Source organism: Hylaeus anthracinus, unplaced genomic scaffold, assembly GCF_026225885.1.
Source record: "Hylaeus anthracinus isolate JK02 unplaced genomic scaffold, UHH_iyHylAnth1.0_haploid 12001, whole genome shotgun sequence".
In the NCBI taxonomy this organism is placed as follows: domain Eukaryota; kingdom Metazoa; phylum Arthropoda; class Insecta; order Hymenoptera; family Colletidae; genus Hylaeus; species Hylaeus anthracinus.
The window spans coordinates 3,269,011-3,290,243 of NW_026534348.1; the positions used below are offsets into that span (position 1 = coordinate 3,269,011).

The 21,233-nt window shown below is 46.6% G+C and overlaps 1 protein-coding gene across 2 annotated transcripts in view; it reads right to left on the minus strand.

The window, feature by feature from the left end:
- LOC128890654 (lachesin-like) overlaps window positions 1-20,938 on the minus strand; it is a 201,980-nt gene extending 181,042 nt beyond the window's left edge. For both annotated transcript variants that reach the window (XM_054149323.1, XM_054149320.1), the window contains exon 1: window positions 19,766-20,938. In XM_054149323.1, coding sequence (XP_054005298.1) covers window positions 19,766-19,838 — 73 coding nt within the window. In that variant the 5' untranslated portion in view covers window positions 19,839-20,938. The remainder of the gene's footprint in view (window positions 1-19,765) is intronic.
- Between the last annotated feature and the right edge of the window lie 295 nt (window positions 20,939-21,233).

Here is a 21,233-nt window from a genome sequence, read left to right on the forward strand (position 1 = left end):
CTCTCTACTCCGCGCCCCTCCCGCCGTAAACGTACTTTTTTTCCTTTTATTTTCAGCAATACCGTCTGCGGGAAGATCATAAATTTCACGTATCAAAAACCGTATCAACGGATGCACATCCGTCGAGACAATCAACCAATTTCTCGTTCCTCTCATTTTTTCCATCCGTTCGTTTCCTTTCGCGACAAATAGAATCTCATTTTCGCGGTATAACGAAGAGATAAATGTTTAGTTTTCCCATCCCGTCGTGCGTCGTTTAATTGCTTCTGATTACCGAGCGATTGTAACCGATCCCGCCCGTCACAGCAACCGAAACAATCCGATCGTTAGCGAGAAAAACAGAGAACCAAGAAGCAATTCGATTTTCCGTTTAAAGCCGGCGAATACTTGGATCGTTAGTATTATACGCGTAGTTGCCGCGAGTCGGTGGATCCGATAATTAATTAATTATTCGACGCCGTAGGACCGTGCAATTTGGCCTGGATGGAAACCAGAAACCTCGGGACGCTGGCCAGACGCCAAATTAGCTTATTAAATTAACACGTACGCTCGAGACTCGGAGAAGCTTTACGCGTCCTTAAGAAAAGAGCGACGTCCTCGACTTCGCCCGAGTCCCTTGAAAATAAAAACTCCGGACCCTCCATTTTCGTAGCCATTCGGGAATATAGCTTTTTCCATCGTTCAACCCCTTGACATAAAGATAAAACGGAATTCGATGCGTCCTAGAAATACTATTTAGTTCCTCTTAACTGAACAGTAACGTGAAAGATGAGACGGAGTACATTTTATTTTGAAATTTCGATTTTTCCGGTTAAATAACATTAAAACCATTAATGACGTTCACCGTTCTATACCGAATACAGTAAAGTCTCCATAAATGCACCGAAACCATCCCCGCCACTGGAGGGTATACCCCTCTCTACTTATCACTCTCGATATCGTCGATTACCAATCACACGGAACGAAATACAGAATCCGCTGGACGCGAATCGTCGACATTTGCGATCGGATACGAACAATTTCGTCGCTCGATAACGGACCGTAACAGACGGTAACAGAGCGACGAACAGAAACGCGCTGCGTTCGCGATATTTCAAAAAGGTTTTTCGCTCACGATTCCCGCCCACGCGCCACCGGCCGTCGTTGATTCGTCGAGCTAGTAAACGGCCGCGGTATGATCCAAAATAAAAGTCGCGGATTTGTTTCATTTAAGTAATAATTGCGCGCCGGACACGATCGCGGATTCGGGATTACGCGTTCGATTCGCGACGGGTAAACGAATCATGTTTGCCGATCGTGGGAATGAATGTCGAGAGCTTGCGTCACGGAGAAAGGATTATGTCTGTTGGAATGGTGTAAACAACGAAACCTGTGATTCCTGAAACAAAATTTTCCGCTAACACGTGCTGAACGATTCAACAGGAAAAATCGGAAAACGAAGAAAATCCACTTGTGACTGCTATTTTATGGAATTTTGTATGGTTCGTCGGAAGGTTTATTAACAGCAGCTCGTTAATCGCCGAATTAACGAAGGAGGTACCCATTCATACGACGAACGATCCAAGGTAACTGAAAATGGAGCAACCCAGAGAGCCACAAGCGACGCGATACGAAAAGCAAAGTGGCACACTGTCGGGCAACACCTTGTTACAAGCTGCTCTAACGATTAACTGTCCGTGCTCACGATACGAGATAAAGGATAATAATAGCACGTCCGGATTCCACTTTAGTTACCGGACGTACGGATCCAACGCGAAATGAGATTCCAGCCGGTTGTGACCGGGACGCAGTTTGAACTATCAAATAAATTTACTTTGTGGAGAAACGTATACACTGTGAGCGTATAAGACGCCAGCGATTCGAACGTTTAATCCGTGTTAGTCAATTTCAATTTAAACTCCGCCTACCTAAAACCTGCTCCGTCTTTATCGATACACGAGTCGTAAGGTATTTCATACGTATTTTCTATTTCCATATCTTTTTCGAATTTTCGACTTTCCAAATTTCTTCCCTAAGCGTATCAATCCGAATGTTATTAAGTTTAGAAACCGATAAACCGGCGAAAAAAACCGGTACGTGTTCGGCGCGTGGTACCTTTGATCGACCAGATTGAGCGCACACTTGAAAGCTCGCAACTCAAGTATAACCGCGTAATACGTTGAGCGGAGGTTGGGCAACTTTCCACTTCTCGAGCAGCTTGAATACCTACCAAGTTACTTACACAGCGGGTAGCGCGCGCTAATCGAATACAGCAAGTTCGTCAAATTCGTTGCTCCGAGTAGTTATCGCCCGCAGGGTGTCTACACATCCGGCCAAATGAGATGCATTTACCTTCCTTCCGAACGGAGCTTCGTCCGAATGCTTCTTCCTCGTGTAACGGATTCTGTTTAAAGTTTCGTTTCGGCTTCGTCCGCGTCACCCGAAGGGACGCAAACTCGATTCCCGTAAAAAAACGGAATGGTCGCCGATAAAGGTTGATCGTTTCTGCAGGGCCAAGTCAGGGATACGAACAGGTTTGCATCGATGATTTTTCTGACTAGAGCCGTATTTAATCTATCGGTCCCATAAGTACTCTTTCGCCTTATTTTTATTGAAGAAATTTGTCTATCATTTAAATTGGACAAACTTGTTCGATAGACGTAGAGCGTACGAATAGTTATGGTACCGACCGTATAAGTGCAACCAAATGAACGTTGAAAAGTGAACGAACGTGTTTCTCGCGAAATTTTGAAAATACGCAAGCCGCTGTGACTACATTCGTATTTAAATTACAATGTATCGTCGACCAATTGGATCGTGTTTGTCAATAATCCACGAAGTTTGTGGCCACCGACGGACACTTTGCCGCGTAAACAGAAACCGTCAGCGACGGGAGTAACATTCGGTCCAAGTACAATTTACCTCGACGTTACACGTTGTTGCTCCGAGGTGCAACCGGCCCGGGTGATGTTGTTGCGATAAAAACAAAACGGGAGAGGGAGGGGGAAAAATAGATAACGAACACGCGGTGGAAAGATTAATTGTTTCGCGTCCGGGATGCCAGCCGTCGATTTTCCATACGTCGTATCAGCGTATCGATAATCGATTTAGCAATTCTTACGCGGCGCAAAAGCCAGGCCGCCTGAGATTAATAAGTAAGTCGCGCATTAAGACTGCGGGCGATTCTAGCGACCGTGATGCTTCGGCGGTGTATGCAAATTACGTTGAATAATTAACGAACATTTTCCGGTTTGATAAGGACGCCCAGCTCTCGGGTAATCTTCGTACTATTTCCTGGAGGAAGAACGTTCGCGTGGAACATATCTCTCGGGTTCGACGCTGCAAAGAACTCTTAACGACGTCTTCTTTACAAGTTGCCGTTCTTCCTGCTTGGCGCGGGAGATAGCCGGTTCTTTAATTCGCTTAGCAGTCATTCTCGGCGAGAGAAGGCCCCGGCCAAAAACTTGGCCATTTCATTACTTTAACCTGTTTCTTTCACCCCCTCGGTCCCCGCGTCCCCTCGAGCTTCTTTCTCGTTGCCATCAACATTATTACTTTGTCCTCTTCCGGCGTCGCACCCTCTGGCTGGCAGCCGAGTGGTGCACCAGTCGTCTCGCGTCTCAACTTTCGACTTGAAATCTTGTTCCAGTGAATCCAACGGACGCGGCGAAAAAAAAAAAACCGTCCGAATCGCAACGATTCTCAAAGCGAATGTGTCCGAATTCCCCGTGGTCGTAACCGACTACTGCGATTACGTATTCCGAACGCGATTACTCCGCAAGGTATTTCGCGTCGGTATACTTTTGACTCCTTATTCCCAGGTGGAATTCAAGCGTAAAGTTTTCGCAAAGTTGCCGCTAGACGTTATAGGTTTTTATTAGCTGGACACAAAGTATCCTCTTTGGTACGCCGTGTAACAAAAACAGCTTGGCATTGCGACGGTTAATTAACGAAAGCCGGATCAAAGCCGGACGACTTATTTTTTTACGCCGCCATCTTGCCGCGGGAAAGCATTAAACCGGTGGACGCACGAGTTGACGGGCAACGACGACGTCGTCCAGCTCGAAAGAGCAACACGAATCGACGAATACCCGAGCAATAATGTTACCAAGCGCTGACGTTTTTGTAAAATGTTTTTCGCTTTCTGCAACAGGGACCCAGGAAAAATTCTTAGGGAAGAAAAGAGTGGATGAGACGAAGTAGATAACCTTTTTAAATTAAAATAAACCAACGAATCTCAAAATCTTCAAATAAAAAAAAAAATGAAATCGTTTCGATAAGCCTACACGATTTGAACGAAAAAGTCTTGCTATTTCTTGATCACGGTAGTATTTTGCAGCTAACGTAAAAGAGGACTCGCGAGACGATAACCGCGCGACGTTTCACGCGTTGCATGTAACGACTAGGGTTCATAAGAATGCGCCTATGGACAAATTTAAAGCGACCGAACTATAAAGTTGCGAGCTTCGGTCCCGTGTGTGTCCGTTCCTGTCTGTACGCACGCTCGCGTGTGCGCCGGTGAGCAAATGACGTCGGCTATAAAATATTCAAAGCCTAGCGCGATAATGGTGGTGCGTCCAAGCATATTAAACATTCAGTCGCGTAACTGGTCCACCGTCGGAGGCCGCGGCGGAGCAAGTGCACGTGGTAATTCAACTCCCGAAGTAAAGTTTCAGTCTGCGAGATACATACCGCGGTATAAACTTCGCGAAATTACACTGTATCAAGCCCCGCTATACATATTTATTATTTAAGTTGCGAACACTTTGTTCAGGACGCAAAGGAACGGCCGCTTTGTTCCGTCTTCTATTTGACTGGGAATCAGCGGATGACGACACGCGGAATTCTCGTAGAATTTCCCTGACGACCGAGACCGTCCGACCGTCGTTCGCGAAAGATCCATTCTTCCTGGTGTTTGGATCTCGAACGTGTTATTCCGTGTTTATCGTCGCTATATGGATAAGATACGACGCGAGCAACACCTCGGTCGGATTGATTCGGCAGCTTTATCTAGGAAAAATCTGAAAAAGAAACTGCTTGGACGCGACCCAAATGGCTCGCGCCCGTTGAGCGTGGGAGGTAAGCGCGGGAGACGTCCCAATCGTCTAATTGCCCGGATAGGACTAAGCGTCTGTCGTTGGACACGCCAAGAAAGTGTTTCTATTCCTATTCCTTGCGATCGTATCACGAACACTATATAATCCACCTCTATGCTGACAGAGCTACCCCTCATTTCCGGTTCTTACAGGAGTTAAGGGACAACCTGTATAAAACACTAATTAACATCCGATAAAACCTGCAGAAGAGGCTAGGTGTCGTTGATTTACCGTCCAAAAGTTTGCGCGTCGCCTGACAACCGGAACGATCCGCACGGTGGGTCGACATTCCGTTTAAATAAAGATAAACCCAATTATTCTCGAGTGTATTACGCAATTTCATTGTACATGCATAAGGTAGGAAAATTTAAATAGCTCCAGTCAAAAAGGGATTAAATATTCCATTACGGCCAGGTATGGGTGCGCGTGTGTGATTGTCGTGGTGGGGAACACTGGCATCGGTAACTCGGCGAGTTCCCGCGATAATTCAACTCGCCGCAACAAAGTTCGCCGACGATAGCGTCGCGGGCACGAAATTATACCGCGTTTCGTCCCGGAGATATTTATTTAACGGCTGTCGTTAATTCGAAAATCCAAAGGTGAGAGAGAGAGAGAGAGGAGGGGAGTGGGGGAGGAGGAGGGAAAAAGTCTGCCTTGCAATAAGTAGCGTGTAAGTGGCTCGCGGCAGTATCCTTAACGAGTCTGATATTCCAAAGTAATTAGAGATGAGCTCGCGTTCCGGTACTCCCGTGTCTCGTTCTCTATTTTTCCGTCTCTCTCGACGGCAGTAACCATGAGCATTACCATTAGAATCTGTTACATTCAAGGGAGACGCCATTGGCTTTCGGCCGAGCGCTGCTCCGCCGCGGCTTATAACCGCGCCTTTTTTTTTTGTTTTTTTTTCAATTCCCACCGAAATCCGGAGGATGTGGAGCGTGCACGGGTTCGATCGTTATCGTTAGATCCGCGATCACGAGTTACAACGGATGAACTTTTTAACGCCTTCCCGATACGACCATCCCGCGTCGTTAATCCGACGTGCGACGCAGCAAGAGCCAGGGAGATCAAAGAACTACGATTAGGATCGGTTCCTTTCTCGCACGGGAAAACGACGTGCTCTGGATTTTTTTCTGATCTCTGAACGTGGGTCGTACCAACCGACCGATGGATCTAGCATTTTTCACGAGTATTAAGCGAGTAATTTTTGGCGCAGTTTCTCATACAGGTTACCACATTAGCCGCGGTCGAACGTAGCAAATCTCTCGAGTGGAAATCGAGCCACCTCTCGCGAATCCGGAAAAGCATTTTAAAGTACATCAATTTCCTCCCGGCTGTAGCGCTCTCGGTGTCCGGATTATACGTCAAAGATCTCCGTCGGTTCTCGTTACGGGTGGTCCGCGACGGTGCCGAGAAGTTCGCCCGGGGGATAGCAGCGTGAAAATAAAAACGAGCAAAGTAATTAAATTGACCGTTTGCGCGGCAGTTTAATTTCGTTGCGGAAGTTTGCGAGGTCGTCCTTAATTTTGCTCTATATTAGCAATGTAAAAGTAAGGGGTTCTTCGAGAGCTCGGAAGAAGGATGGAGACTAATGGAGCAAAGTTTGCAATTTTCATGGACGCGATGCCGAAACAATGCCACCGGGCGAAAAGGGTGTAACTTCTGCTCGCGCAACGCGAACGACTGTTGCATAAAGAATACGTCTTAAATATTCGAGGACGAGCTTGGTTCACGCACGAAAGGAAGTTAAATACGAGGCAGTGATCGATGTCTGCGAGCATCCAGATGTTGCTTCGAGAGCTTTCCGGTGAATTAGTCAGTAGTTACGTCCCCCGCTATTGCTTGTCTTTCGATTTCCACCCTTCTAACCTCCGCCGCCCGGTCTCTATTGACACGAGACACACGAACCTGGTCTATTCATGGTATAATCATGGACAGCGTTAAAGATCGCTAGCGATTCGGACCCCTCGTATAAACGATTAAGCCTTCGACGCTGCTGTATGCTCTACGGAGGAGTTACAGTTCTGCTCGTTCCAGGTAGTTCTGCGCGAGCGAATCGTCGCTCGAGTTTCGATCCTGGGATCTTATTTCGCCGTGTATCGCGCACCATCCAGATTCGCTCCGGTCGCATTGACCGCATTGTACTTGTATGGATTTTATCGTAGCTGCGGACTCTCTTCGTGTTGACAAAACTTGTGTCACTCCCGGCGTATCCTTTTTCCGGTAAACTTCGCGGAGGGATCAAGTATCTAACAGTGTACACAGCCCCGTGAGAATCGGTCCTATTCTTCGGAATGATATCACAACCTATTAAACTTGTCGACGATCGACAGGAAGCTGGTGCTCGTGCACAATTTGTCGCGCGGACGTTGACGTTTCGAGCCGCAATAAAAATGGTCGCAGATCTAACGCAAATATTCACGTACGTCCAACGTTCGCGGTAAAATTATTTGTAACGTAGATTTCGTCGTTTTACACACAACGCGCAATAAGTGTTATTTTTCCGTTATATTAGAAGGAAATGTCGAATTTATCGGAATGTCACGAACGCGGAACGCGATGAAACGAAAGGTTGCATTTATTTCCATATGCATCCATTTCCTTTGGACCAATTTTCGAACCCTTTTCCGTCGACTATTGCCGCCCGTATATGGTACAAATTTCGTTTGATACGAAATCAATCGCGAGTGCGCCCGGCTACCCAGAAAAATGTGTTAAAATTCATGTTCGGCGCGAACCAATTCTGCTAACGTCAGTGGAGCCTGCGCTAGCCGAAAGGATAACGTTGGATCTAATTAAGGGGGAATTCCAGTGTAACATTTTTAAAAATAGACGATTTTCAAAAAATTTTTTTATAAATGTTTAATTGCCTCGGAGATTGAACGCGGATTGGTTAACGACCATCGGAGTCCGTTCGATCCTAGGACGATAGAATCGACGAAATGTGAATATCAAATTTTGGAATCCTCCGACCATAAGAAAGCTGGAGTAGTCTCGACTTGAAATATTTTAACGTGGGAAACCTGTATTATCATAACCAAAATAGCAACAGATTATTCTCTGGCATCCATTACATAGCCCGTCGACTTATTCGAGAGATTGCTACACAAATGGAAATCTCTTGATAAATTGCTCGTACGTTTTACTTCATAGAAATTAATTACTACCCGTCTGCCATTACGTCATACGATAACTCACAACAAAGACTCTGTAAACACGATTTTCATTACGAATTTAAATATAATTAAAAATCCTTTCTCGTTGCGCGAACTCGCGCAATTAAACTGAACGTTAAGCTACAAATAGTGCGAAACATTTGCACAACGTTTGTTTCTGTCCTAACAAAGTTCGTATCGATTTGGAAAATACGTCAAACGCGCGCGGACGATTGAGGTTCTATTTTCCTGAATTTCTTCGTACATTTCTGTAATCAATGTAACGAGCACACCGTGTTCTTTCTTTCGTTAACCCTCAAGATAAAAAATTATTTTCACTAAAAAAAAAAACCTCTTTATACCCCTTTATAACCTCTCTTCACTTTTAGAATAGATAAAAAGAGTTTCCACGGTTTTGGGTTCCACGGAACTTTCAGATCGAAAGCTCAAACAATTTAACCCCCGAACTTCCATTGGAAATCTATTTTCTAATTTCTGAAGAAAAGAAAGAACGACTCATCAGAATATCCCATTCCCGGGATACGGTAACGCTGATCGCGAAGACTCGTTTGCATCGCGGTTCGTCCATGTACATACATTATCCTCTTACTAAGCGATGCAAGGACTTGGTAGAGTGCGGAAGCGTTGCTCGCAGACACCGAAAATCCTCGGTACACGTTCGTTCTGGTCACCGTCCGTGGCGAGGGCGTCATTTATATTCATTTAGTCGGTCTACCTCGACTATACTTATACGAGTATTGGACAAGTATCCTCTCCCCCTGTCACAGGAGTTACCACCCAGGTTGCCGTACTTGGAGAGGAAAACTTTAGCTTGGAAACAGCAGCACCAGCACACCAGCACACCCCTAGATTAATCTAAGACTCCAGACATTCCACCTTCCACCCTCCCGGGCCGCCGGTTACGTAGCTTCGCGCACACAAGCTTTCTTGCCAGGCACTACGGAGACGCAAACACTGAAAGAATGAAATTAGTATTTGTCGCGGTGTTATTCAAATTAGGGCCTGGATATTCTCGAGCTCTCGAGTCCGCGCTTTCCTTCTTATTTCGACCTTCTCGTTTTGTTACTATGATTATTATTCATAATCATTATTACGAGTCGCGTAATACCCATTAGTCGGCGATGATTTACATTCATGAGGTCGTTAACGATGATTAGGAACAATACCGGAAGATACGGTGGATAGTTGGAGAAATAGTTCGCGCGGTAACAAGCGCCAATATAATTCGCCCGGAATACGACGCGCCAGGTGATCACGGGGCCGTTTGATAAACACAGTTTCGGTCGCTGAAAAGTTACGGACCTGTAACCTAACTTACACGATTTCGCGCGGTATTGCCCTACTTACTTCGGCCCGCGTGAACACGTACGAACGGCGTTATTCGTTCCGAAGGACGGGAATCTTTCATCGTATGACGCATTTAGTAGCAAGATTGATTGTCCAGCATTATTAAACCCGGTCTCTCGTCCGGCCGCCCAATAACTGTCATGCGAAGGTCATCTGTTTCGCTCGTTCGTTGCCCGCTTCAACGTTTTATTAAAGTCGCCAATTTTTCGTGCACAGCTGCTCCTTTTTCGTGATTCGATTCGCGCTGTACAGGTCACCGCCGTCCGGGATATCAAGCTCAGTTCCAGCCTCGGTTTAATAAACCGAAGTCGAACGAACGAGGCGCGGAGCCAACAGGTGAACCAACGCGCTCAGTGAGTCTCGCTGGTTATAATTCCTGGTATCGAGGTATCTATTAAATCATTTAAAGGATTTTCGAGAGCGAAGCGCGCAGAGATATTTTGCAACGGCAACGTCATTATTCCAAACAAAATTTCACCCAGTCCTCGTTACAGCCCCCGGGCATCTATTTTCGGCGCCGCCCCCGCTACGCGATCGCGGTCGAATAATCGCGCTCCCAACGAAAAGCTTGGTCGATGCTCGACCACTTCCCCGTGCAGCTGGCGATGGTCAAAGAATCGTATACGGGTATTATCGGCACAAAGGGCGTCGTTACGGCTTACAAATTGCGAATGCGCATCGAGTCTGCGGCCACGGTCCGACAAACGGTGCCTCACCGTTCGACGTTAAGCCCTGGCTTAACGGACCCTCCGCCGCGATACGGCCGCACCTTTAGCGTTATGCTAACTGACACCGATGAGCTACTTTGCATTAATCGTTTTCGAGAAGTTGCCCCGTGCGCCGACTCTCCACCATTCGCTGCATTTCTTACCGTCCCGATTGATCTTGACCTCCGACCGCAGCTGAATCCTGCCGCGGGTTTAATCGAAAAATGTACACAGAGTTGCAGAGATTGAAAATCAAACGACAGGATGTCTCACGATTAACTGATCGCGAACAGGACGTATTTCTTTTTTTTCTCGGTAGACTCGAAAGAAGAAAATAAAAAGATTTTCGATCTTAAAACGTAAATTATAAATCGATCTCATCCGCTTACGGCTGGTTCGGAGATTCTTGCCGAAGACAACGCGACGTACGGCGAACATTACACGGAGTCGATTCGTTTTAAATAAAATCCCGTGTCGCGTCGCCGCACTATTCGCCTCGAATCGTGTACAGACGGAGGGAGGGGTGGGGGCATTATTGTAACTGGAATTGCTAGGGTTTGTTCCACGCGGCGTATTTCGAAGCTGCACACGGATAAAGCCATTTCGGCGGAGAGGCATGCATTTTCCGAAGAAGGGGATGAGAACGTGAGCGCACTTGCTCCGCGAGCGTCTCTACCATCCGATAACACGCCGGGATGGATTGGTTTTTTGCTCCTGGAACAATTCTATCCTGGCTATTATCTACCCGCTCCCAGCCTTCGCCCCCTGGCTCGCCTTTCTCGCTTCCTTTCGTTCGCCGTCTCCCTCGATCCGCGTCTCTTTTCGCTTCCATATTTCCGAGCGGATCGCGTCGCGCAAAAACTATAATTGTATAAAGGATGTTCCGGCCCGGCTCGTTGTTCTTCGTGTCCCGTGGAGTCGGGCCAAGAGTAGCAATTTCCATACGTCTTTCCCCCCCCCCCCTCCTGATTACCTTATGGAATCCATCCGAACGGTCGCGTGGACGGTATTCAAGGATTTACTTCTCGAGAGGTGAGTAAGGACCGGTTCAGCCAGATCGTTCCTTCCTGTCGCCTTCTATGCCAGCGGTGGAAACTATTTTCGTAATTGATTAAGGGAACCGGAGACTCTCGCAGCGAGCGACGCTGTTACGGTTGATTGGAGAAATTTTTAAGAAAGGATTTTCAAACTTTACGCGACGCATTTAAATTTAAAAGATCGAGAAACTAGCGATATGAAATCCTTGGGAAATTATTACCCCTTCGTACTTTTCTGACGAAACTTCGTTTCGATATCCACCCACACCCCGCCCCGCCCCCCCCCCCCCCGCCACCCCGGTTGTATAAAAATGTTCTTAAACTGTTCGATCCGGAGGAGCGAGGCACGGTGCTTGTCATAAATGATGCATCGCAGTCGGTATTAAAAGTGGCGCGTGACTTCGATTAAAAATTCAGCCGCAACCGGTTTCGCCGCAATGCGGCGCATCCCCGACGTACGGACCGGGTTCGGTTTTCTATCGGGTTCGGTATTTTCGGTGGTGGGGGCGTCGCGTCGGTCTCGTTATCATCCAGGCGCGAGAAACAATTCCGTTGGCTCGGCGTTCTCTTTGTGAAACGGCTCCCGGGACGAAAGCCCTCGAAAATGCAGCATCGCGGTCGTTCCCCCCTTAATCACCGTGTAAAAGTTGTTGCTGAAAATTCAACGAACAAAAGTTCGACGCCGAGAAAACGGCTACAAAACCGTAGTTGTGGCACTAATTTCGCCGTGCGGTATAATTGCGAGAACGGCGGGCCGCCATAATCCTTTCAGGCCTGGAACAAACGATCCTCCGTTGTCGTCGTCAGACGGCGAGTGGCATTCGCGTCGGGTGATGCATACCGTGGCCGAGCGATGACGCGAGGAGAGACCCCGCGAGGGAAAACAGAAAGGACATCGCAATTAAACATTTTGTTCCCGTTCACGCGGTACGTCAGCGAGCACTTGACCCACATTCCCCGTCTAACGGCCCGCACTTTCCCTCTTCGACCTTTTTGCAATTATGCCGGCCGCAATTTATCATTGGAAAATGTCAAGCGACGGGGTCGACGAACGGCTGGAATGGATAACGTTATCCCCCTTACGCTTTTCAAGGGATCCGTTGGAATCTTTGAATGCGATCTCGCGCTTTTCACCGCGCTGAAAACAGTGCCGAGAGTACGCGTGGACTAATTGGGCCCGCGACTCGCGCGGTTACGCGCTCAGGGATCGGACGAAAGGCGTCGTATACCGATGTTACGGATTTTAAGATCTTCAAAAAAATCATAATCCATCCCGTAGACGAGAAGTGGCGTGCCCGGGTTCCACATCGGGATTAATTCGACGGATAAATTAATAAAGCGAGGTACACATTAATTAAGGGCGCGAGCGATCGGCGGATCACTAGCAGGTGGAACGGAATTCGAGTCTGATTTTCCGGCGGCCCGTGGGGCGAACGAAGAAATCCGTCTTGGAAATAGTTTGGAAATGTCAGGAATACTTCGTGCAGCATCCCGCGACGACGATATTGCATTTCCAACCTTCGATGAAGCTGAAAAGGCGAAATTAGAGTGGTGCCGCGCATTAAGGCGCTTCCTGCTCAACCGTCTCGTCATCTCAAGCATCCGCAATCGGTGATAACTGTACCGGTGATCCCCAAGCCAAGCTCGAGCATCGAAGAAAGAGGAATCTCGGGGTACGATATCGATTCCCAAACGACGTAAACGTAACGGGTTCGTGCCGCGCATTTCGTTCATTTTTACTTCTGGCGTGTTTTACGAAACAATTTAAAACCGAGCGGAAACGGGCACGAAAAAAGCCGACACAAAAACCTGGGAATCGCGTAACGTACGGCCGGATCGGTTGCACTCGATATTTTTCACCGAAATTTTTATAGAAGGCTGGGTTTCATCGTCGATGATTAAACGAATTCTCCGGAATAGAACATTATTGAAATAACGCAATCGAACGAATCGAGATGAAATATTTCACAGAGAGGGCTGGAACAGGTCTCGAGAAACGATAAAAGTACAATAATTGTTAAGTACGATTGTTGGCAGCGGGAAATACGAGAGGACGTTCGTCAAATATTTAAGGTTACTCGGTTTACCGAAACGACAAATACTTCTTTCGCAAATATGTATTCGCGACTGTAAGCGTGTATATATACGCGCGAGTACGTAACCAGTAGTCTAGGAAACGACGGTAATTTTCACTGTTTCTGCTGACCGTTGCTGATCGTACACCAGATACAATTAATGTTTGACCACGACCGCGTCTCCTAGTTCCGCGAATGCATCTGCGATAGTGGCGATGAATGGTCCGCGGTCGCGGTGTTATTTAAATTTTTTTTTATCGCGCACGATAATAAGAGAGGGAGAACGAGCGAAACACGGAGAAACATGGACAAAATTAAAGTTTTTTCGAGGAAAAAAAAAGAACAATTTTAAAAGTGTCGAAATTTGAAAATATCAAGTCTTTTTCCGAAAAATCAAGAAATTTTAAAGAAGTCGGATTCAAATATTTTTATTTCATTTTCGTAAAGTTAATTCAAAAACGCATATTTTCAGACCAGAAACGTTTAATTTGGTCAATTTTTGGCAGAGCTGTTTGAAAAAGACGCAGTTCTTTTTTAAAAATTCGTAACTTTCTTTTGGATCGGTACAAAAATCAGCAAAAATTCACAAAAAGGTATCAAGTAGGGTAGTAATATGAACAAAAATTTCAGCCAAATCTAAAACGGTCGGATCCAAAAGTGATCCTATTATATTCTTGGTACATTTTTTTTTTTTTTTTGTTGTTGTAGTAAAATGAAATGTTGCATTATAGTAAGTAATCCAACAAAAATAATCATTTTCCCTGCCATGGACGACGTGAAAGTTCAAACACCAGTTACTTTTATCAATTCCTAACGGAAATAAGTGAAATGTTTTTTCGATGTTTCGAAAGCAGGTCAACGAGGCATCCGTCATCGTTCTCGTCACCTCTTATAAGAATACGATACCGCGAATTCCCATCGAAAAAATTTAATATCGCTTTTTTCGGGAATAGCACGGAAAAGCCATTAAACGGGCCGCGAGAAGCCACTGTCGCGCTCTTCGAATCGAGCCTCCAAAGGCGGACTCCCCTCGTCCCCGCCGCGATTCGATACTCGAGTTCCAAATATCGCCAGCAAGTTACTGCTTCATGGAGTATGCATGTCAGCTCGCATATGTAATTCCATAAAAGTATATTCGATATTCCGCGGTACGTACGAACGTAGTTTTATTAAACCGCACGGTATGCAAAACTCAAAAATAGCTTTATCGACAAAATAATGTAATTAGCAACGAGAAAATAAAATACTGCGGATCTTTATGCAAAATAAAACCTTTCCAAACGTACCTACAAAAATTGAACTTACGTGAGAATTCATTTTACCCTTTTTGGATACTTTGGATACTTTGGATACTTTGAATTATTGGATACTGTGCGCATTTTGTAGTTTCTTGCATCCGCGGTCTGAATTAATACACGTCTTTCACGATCCGATGTTACCAATCTAAACACGTTAGAAAAATGATAAAACTATTTGAGAGCTACAAACTTATTGGGAAATTATACTCTGACACGCACCAGTCGAGTGTACCACTCCACAGACGTCATCAGACGCTTGGCGTCCCACGGGCACGGCCTCATCGTTCCTTCTTCCATCCATCGCCGCTTGGATTCGGTCTGTCGACCTACCACGTGACCAATTGCACATGCATTTAAGCGGACATCGCGTATAAATATTGCAATTTAGGGGGGGACCGCGTCGTTCCCTCTGTTATCCTTTCTCATCACGTGCGTAAACATGTGTGTCGATACACCTGGGAAATACGAGCCGCGACAGCCGTGTGACGTCGCGCCGTGTGTAACGCGAGAGCGAGCAAACACTATGTTATGGCCGGTTACTCGAGTCGTAAATGGATATCGTGACGTTCGAGGATGTCGTGGAAGTCTTAAGAATTCTGACTGGATGTCGCAACCGGGCGTTTAAATTCAACCCTTTCGCTACTACTACCGCCTATAGGCGTCACCCACGAAACGCTCTCTCGATCCTACTTTAATAAAACCACGTGCAAGTCCAACATTTCGTTATTTGGTAGGTGCCTGATGCTTGGTAGGTACCAATTCGGAATGTTCTTTGCAGTCCACAGACGTCAAATAATAACTTGACATGCCTTCGTTCGTGGTACCGTTGCCACGCGAAAAGAACACACCCCTATTTGCCGAAGAACGAACTTTTAACGCGCGGCTGTCCCCTTCGTAAAAGGCAATTTAGTCTAGAATCTCTGGCGGGTCGTTGTCAAACGTATTCCGATCCTATAGTCGCGGGCTAATAGCGCTAACCCAGTTTCTCTTGTTTCCGTCCACCAGCTTTCAGAGGAATCATCAACATTCGAAAGATAATTTCGACTATTTTCGAAACGCGACGGAGGCAGGGGAGGTCTCGATCTCCGCTTTGACCGCGATGTAATATTCTTGGCCGCGAAGTTGACGAGAAACGAAGGTACGATAAAGAGACCGGCGACCCAGCCGGGGGAAAATTGTGGTGCAACACGAGAAACGATCGAATAGTTTCCGTTTTCTGCGGCAAACCGCCGTTAGACTGCTCTCCCGTGCTCCGTCGATCCGTTTCGCTAAAAAGACATACGCTCGTTAGCGGATCGTGCTCGCTCTCAATTGCCGAAAGAACGATCGTTGCGCGCCAACGTAGAAGAAACTTTGCCGGATGTTTCTTGTTTCCACCATCCACTCCCGGTCACGCCTTTTGTACGGCTTCGTGCACCCAAGTATGAATCGAATGCGCATCATAACGAGGAGTCGTATCAACGATACTTGTACAACTTATCGCATGAAAAATCGTTTCGCCGCCGTCGCCTAGCAGGAGCTCGAAAATCATTCCCAGTTAACGAGTTCCCTTTTTTTCTCTCTCTCTATAATTCGTACAATTTCGATCGGTCTAAAAATTCGTGTATTCGCGACGAATAGACCGGTTAACCCTCTGTTTACTGAATTCTCAAAGTTTTTAAAATCTAGACGTCCAAGTCGAAGGTCTTCAAAAATCGGCCCGCCACGAAACGCGCTAATTAATACTACCCTCGGCATCCGCGACCTTTGTTTTCTTCCGAGTTACCTCTGGAATGCGCCTGCAGAGGAATCGCACGAAAAATGTTCCACGTATTTCTCTGCGTGACCAGAGCGCGAACTTTTATTTTTAGATGCCACTGCAGCTACCCGGTCACCGACAAATCGATCTCCCTACGTTTCGCCGCGGCAGCCAGCGCGAATTCGAGGGTTGCTCGGTTGGGTATTTCCACGGCGCCTAGAGGAATTCAAGGGCACGCGCATCGCACCCTCGGACGCGGACGCCCCTTCTCGCACCGAGGCTTCCTCGTTGTTAGGCGCGTTAAAAGGGCTAGCCGGAGGGGTTCGCGAGAAAAAAAGCTGGATAACGTGGAAGAACGTGAGCACGCGAGTGTTTGTATGGGCGCGTGGCTGTGCAGCGGGGTCCGCGATCTAAGTAGCGGTCGTGTGACGGCACTAATGTACATTTAATGTCTTAACTTTGAATGCGGCCGTGCTCGCCGTAGGATAACATCTTAAATACGGGTTTTTGCATTCGCACGACCAACGAGGCTGCTCCGAGCCCGGCGAGCCACCGAGAAAAACGAGACTAAACCGATGGAAAAAAGAAAGTTTCCAAAGCGACTCCGAAGTCGACCGAACACCAACCGCCAGGTAAGGTACCCTTTCCAAAGGATTTCCTCGTTTCCCTCCTTTCCGCTGGTTGTTTCTCTTTTCCCCTGGCACAAAGGCCGCATCGAGGGTGTACGATCTCGCTGTCGACCAAGGGAATAACCAGAAGTTTTTCCATTCGCCGGAACGACGGAAAGAAAAACGTAACCACGGCCTTCCCCCTATTCCGCCACGTACATAGACTTCTCTTTTCCCTTACTTTTTCTCGACCGCCGACGATACTTGACGCAATCAAACGAAATACGTGCATGCGTCGGCACCGACGATGGATCCGTCGTTGCGGGACTCGGCGACACGTGACGACCGACTTTAAGCACGAAGAATGGCCGGGATGTTATTTATCGTAGCGTATCCCAAGAGGCGCGGAAACCAAAAGACAGTATGTACATTAACGGTATTCGATACTGCCGCCCCACCGAAAACCTACCCCAAACCTACTCAGACAGTATTTTCGCGTAGACAGTATGTACATTACATATGTCATTACATACGACACACAAGTCCACGAGGACCAGCTAGTTTCGGTGCAGTAAAAGCCGCGGAGAATCAACTTTGTTCTCCTTTAGTAAGTTTATTCCATTCACGTCGGGCGGTGCGCGCTTCCAGCTCAAGATAACAATCGCTACCTAACCCGCTTTCAAGTGAACCGCTGCGCCACGATTGCTATCCGTTTGGTATTAGCGTTCACGCTACCGTTGCATAGAATGATTTTGCAAATCGCGTAAAAATCGTAACCCTCGGCATCCGGCGATTCGGAAGACCCGCGAACGATAGCGCGTCCGTGCGGATTCTACGGACGATGATATCTCACGATTTGGTTCCGCGCGGCATTTCGCAGGTGAACCGATACGAAGCGAGTATTGGAAAGGCAAACAGCGCGTATCGTCGAATTCAGGAATGCTCTATTCTGGCACATTCGTCCCCGATTCGACTCTCGCGAACGCCGCCCGCAGTCTGTGGGTTTTATACCCGCGTCTTCCCATTATACGCGCCTACATTTTCTGTTTGAATTTCCGGCCTCGCGAAATAAGTTCCCGAGCCTGTACGTACCTCTTCAAACAGAGCGAAATAACCGTCCGACCGATTGGAAGTTTCGCGAGGGAACCGTCAATCCGGAAATTCGATTAACGAATTACGGCGAGCCAATAACCGTACAGAATTCTCAGATTACTTGGCCGTTAGAGGAGCGTGGCGATGCCAATCGAGGCTACCAATTATCATTACGCGGAACGAGGGTAAAGAATTCGTCGGAACTGATCGAACCGAAACTGGGATAAATGAAATTTTGGGATACTCTGAAATGTCGATGGTAAAGTGAAACGAAGTCTACCTCGCTCAGCTTTAATATATATCTTGTTTGGGAGAGAGCAGGCTAAAAAGAGCGTAAGGAATGGGAGCTGTTTTCTTATTTAACGATAATTACGAGTTCCCACCGCTCGGTTGGCCGTCCCCGCGGTCTTGGGACCTCCCGCATCGGCTTTCCTCCATTCAACGACCTGAGACCGACACATCGCGCTAAGATATTGTACAGTTGAATGAAAAATTGATTAATGCCGGCAGCCCTAACGCAATGTGTTTTATCGGCCCATCTCGATGGCCGCGTACAGTTCTTCGTCGAGCTATTTATAAAACAATCTCTCTCGCGTGTATCTGTAGTTACGTTGTCGTGACTTACGATATTTATCCGGATCTGAATTCGTTTCCTTCTTGGAAATACAGAGCGTGGCAAGTTGCCGTAACGGAGACACGAGTTGCAGCACGCGCGCGTACGTGTACTCGCACACCGCGAAATTGAACCGATGGAAGTACATTTCCAGCGAATTATAATTTATTTATTGCCAGCGTGAGATAACGGACTGCGATGTCTCGCGTATAAAACGATGCAAATTACGTTTAAGAAAATTGCGAATCTAGTTCCACGGCCAGGAGTAATGGTGCAACGAAAGTTTCGTTTTTCAAGAGGTGTTTAAGCGTACAGCTGAAACCGTATCTTTAGTGGCAGATAATGCGACGTACAAATGGTGAACTCGTCGGTATTTTTGTGCATAGAAATGCAACGTTCGTGCCCCAATTAGTACCGAAACGCGAGCGCAAGAAATTACTCTGTACCCATTTTCTTAAACTCGACCCAAAAAAATTTGATCGATGTCGTTCGAACCAGTTCGACAAATTTAATTATCCGACTTTCCCAGATTGGAGTTCGTAAAACGAATCCTCTGGATTTCTTTCCAAGCAACCGAATTCTTTTCTCGCATTTCCAAGGTGTTCGTTTAAATACTCGGCATATTCCGTTTGCCTCCGGTACACTAAATTCCGCAGAGGTATGCGGCGCGAATCTAATCGAAATATAATACTAATTTACTTGGTATAAACCAACGTTATTTCACCCGGTGTAATTATTTACCCGGCTATTCGTAGCCGGTACACGTTTCCTTTATAATTACGCGAATACCATTAGCAACGGCTGCTATAGATGTAACGCGTATATCACACGCAATACTTTTCTTTTGCGTGGTGCCCTAAACGAAACTAGATTTCGCCATCTCCGCGATAATAAAAACGCGAAACTGCATTGCACTTCCGAGGACGCTTCTCTGTAGAATGACGAATAAGAGCTGAAGGTGCCGTGGAATAAATTGTAGCGAATAATTCGTAGCGAACATACCTTGGCACATGATAGTGATGATGTGAAGTATGCTGATGGTCAGGTATCGTCTTCTTCTGTGATTATCCGCCATTTCGTTACCGTTCCGCGTCTTGTACCTCGATGCTTATCTGTAACAAAATCGCACCGATATCGTCGGTTGAAAATCGCTAATTATAATAAATAACAACCGACTCGGATCGCGCGCCAAGCCTGACGTTTTGAATGGCAGGTATTTCAAAGGCTCGGAAAGTATGAAAATACGGCCAAGGGGTGATCGATGCGTTCCGATGAAAAGAGTCGGTAGCAATTAATGAGTAACCCTATCTATCATTAGAGGTACCGCGTTAGGGTATACAGAGCGTACACGACAGGAATATGTAAATACGGATCCATCTAGTCTAGGACGCGCATATCCGAATGCATATTGCGACCCTCCGTATCGTTGGTTCGTCGATACGTCGGATATCCATACACCCGCGAAATCATTAACGCATGGCTAAGTCAGTGTAATAGAGGGATCCTGTAATTAACGAACGCCCAATGTTAATCAGGTTTATTGGGCTGTAACGTACGTACAACCACTCGAGAAGATATAGACTCTATTCGCGTGCAGCGAACGCCTACGGTGTCGCGCGTGCGGAAACTAAAGTCTCGGATTGGTCAATGAATGGAGTGAACAGAAACCGAAAAAAAAAAAAAAAAAAAAAAACATGAGAGAAAACGTGAAAGAAATGATTTGAAGATGGCTCGCGGAGGGGAGAATTGAAAAGAACGCGGGTAGAAATGCGACTCGACCTCTCACTGTGCGATATCACCGCGAGAGCTCGGTTTAATCCCGACTCTGCCACCGGAGCTCTTTCCCACCTATAAATTGGCAGCGTCGGGTTATCAAACGTTTCCCTGGTTTCGTTCGACGGGAGTCCTAACAGGCTGCTAATAAACGCGAAACAGCTGGACGCATACGCTGTTAATCCATAGATAAATGTGGATTTGAATTCGACTAATTAACAAGAATGTACAATGCGAGCGAGTTTCTAAATTAAATTATACTATGGAGTTCTTTGATGACCCGTAACGCACGCAATTCCTAGCCGACGCGAAACGTTCTCTCGTGAGACGAGACGAGATCCAGTATTCCAGGGTAATGATTAGAGTAACGTCCAGCGAATTTATTTCATCGTTAGCTTCGACTACTCGCGTACTTCGTTGATTACCCTGTCGTAGGATAAATGCGGAGAGCACGCCGAGGGATTTTTGTAAATACAACTCCAACGACAAACGCGCAAAGAAATAAACACATTTTCCAATCATCGGAACGCCGAGCATTCGGAACGGAATCGCGCGCATTTTGTAATTAATACCTCTCGGTAAATGCATCGGTATAAGACGATCCCCCTTCCTGGAGCGTAAAACATCGAACGAGTAATTCCATCGCCTTGATATTCCGAGAAGTTTTAATCGATGCGCGCTGAGATTCAATTTGATT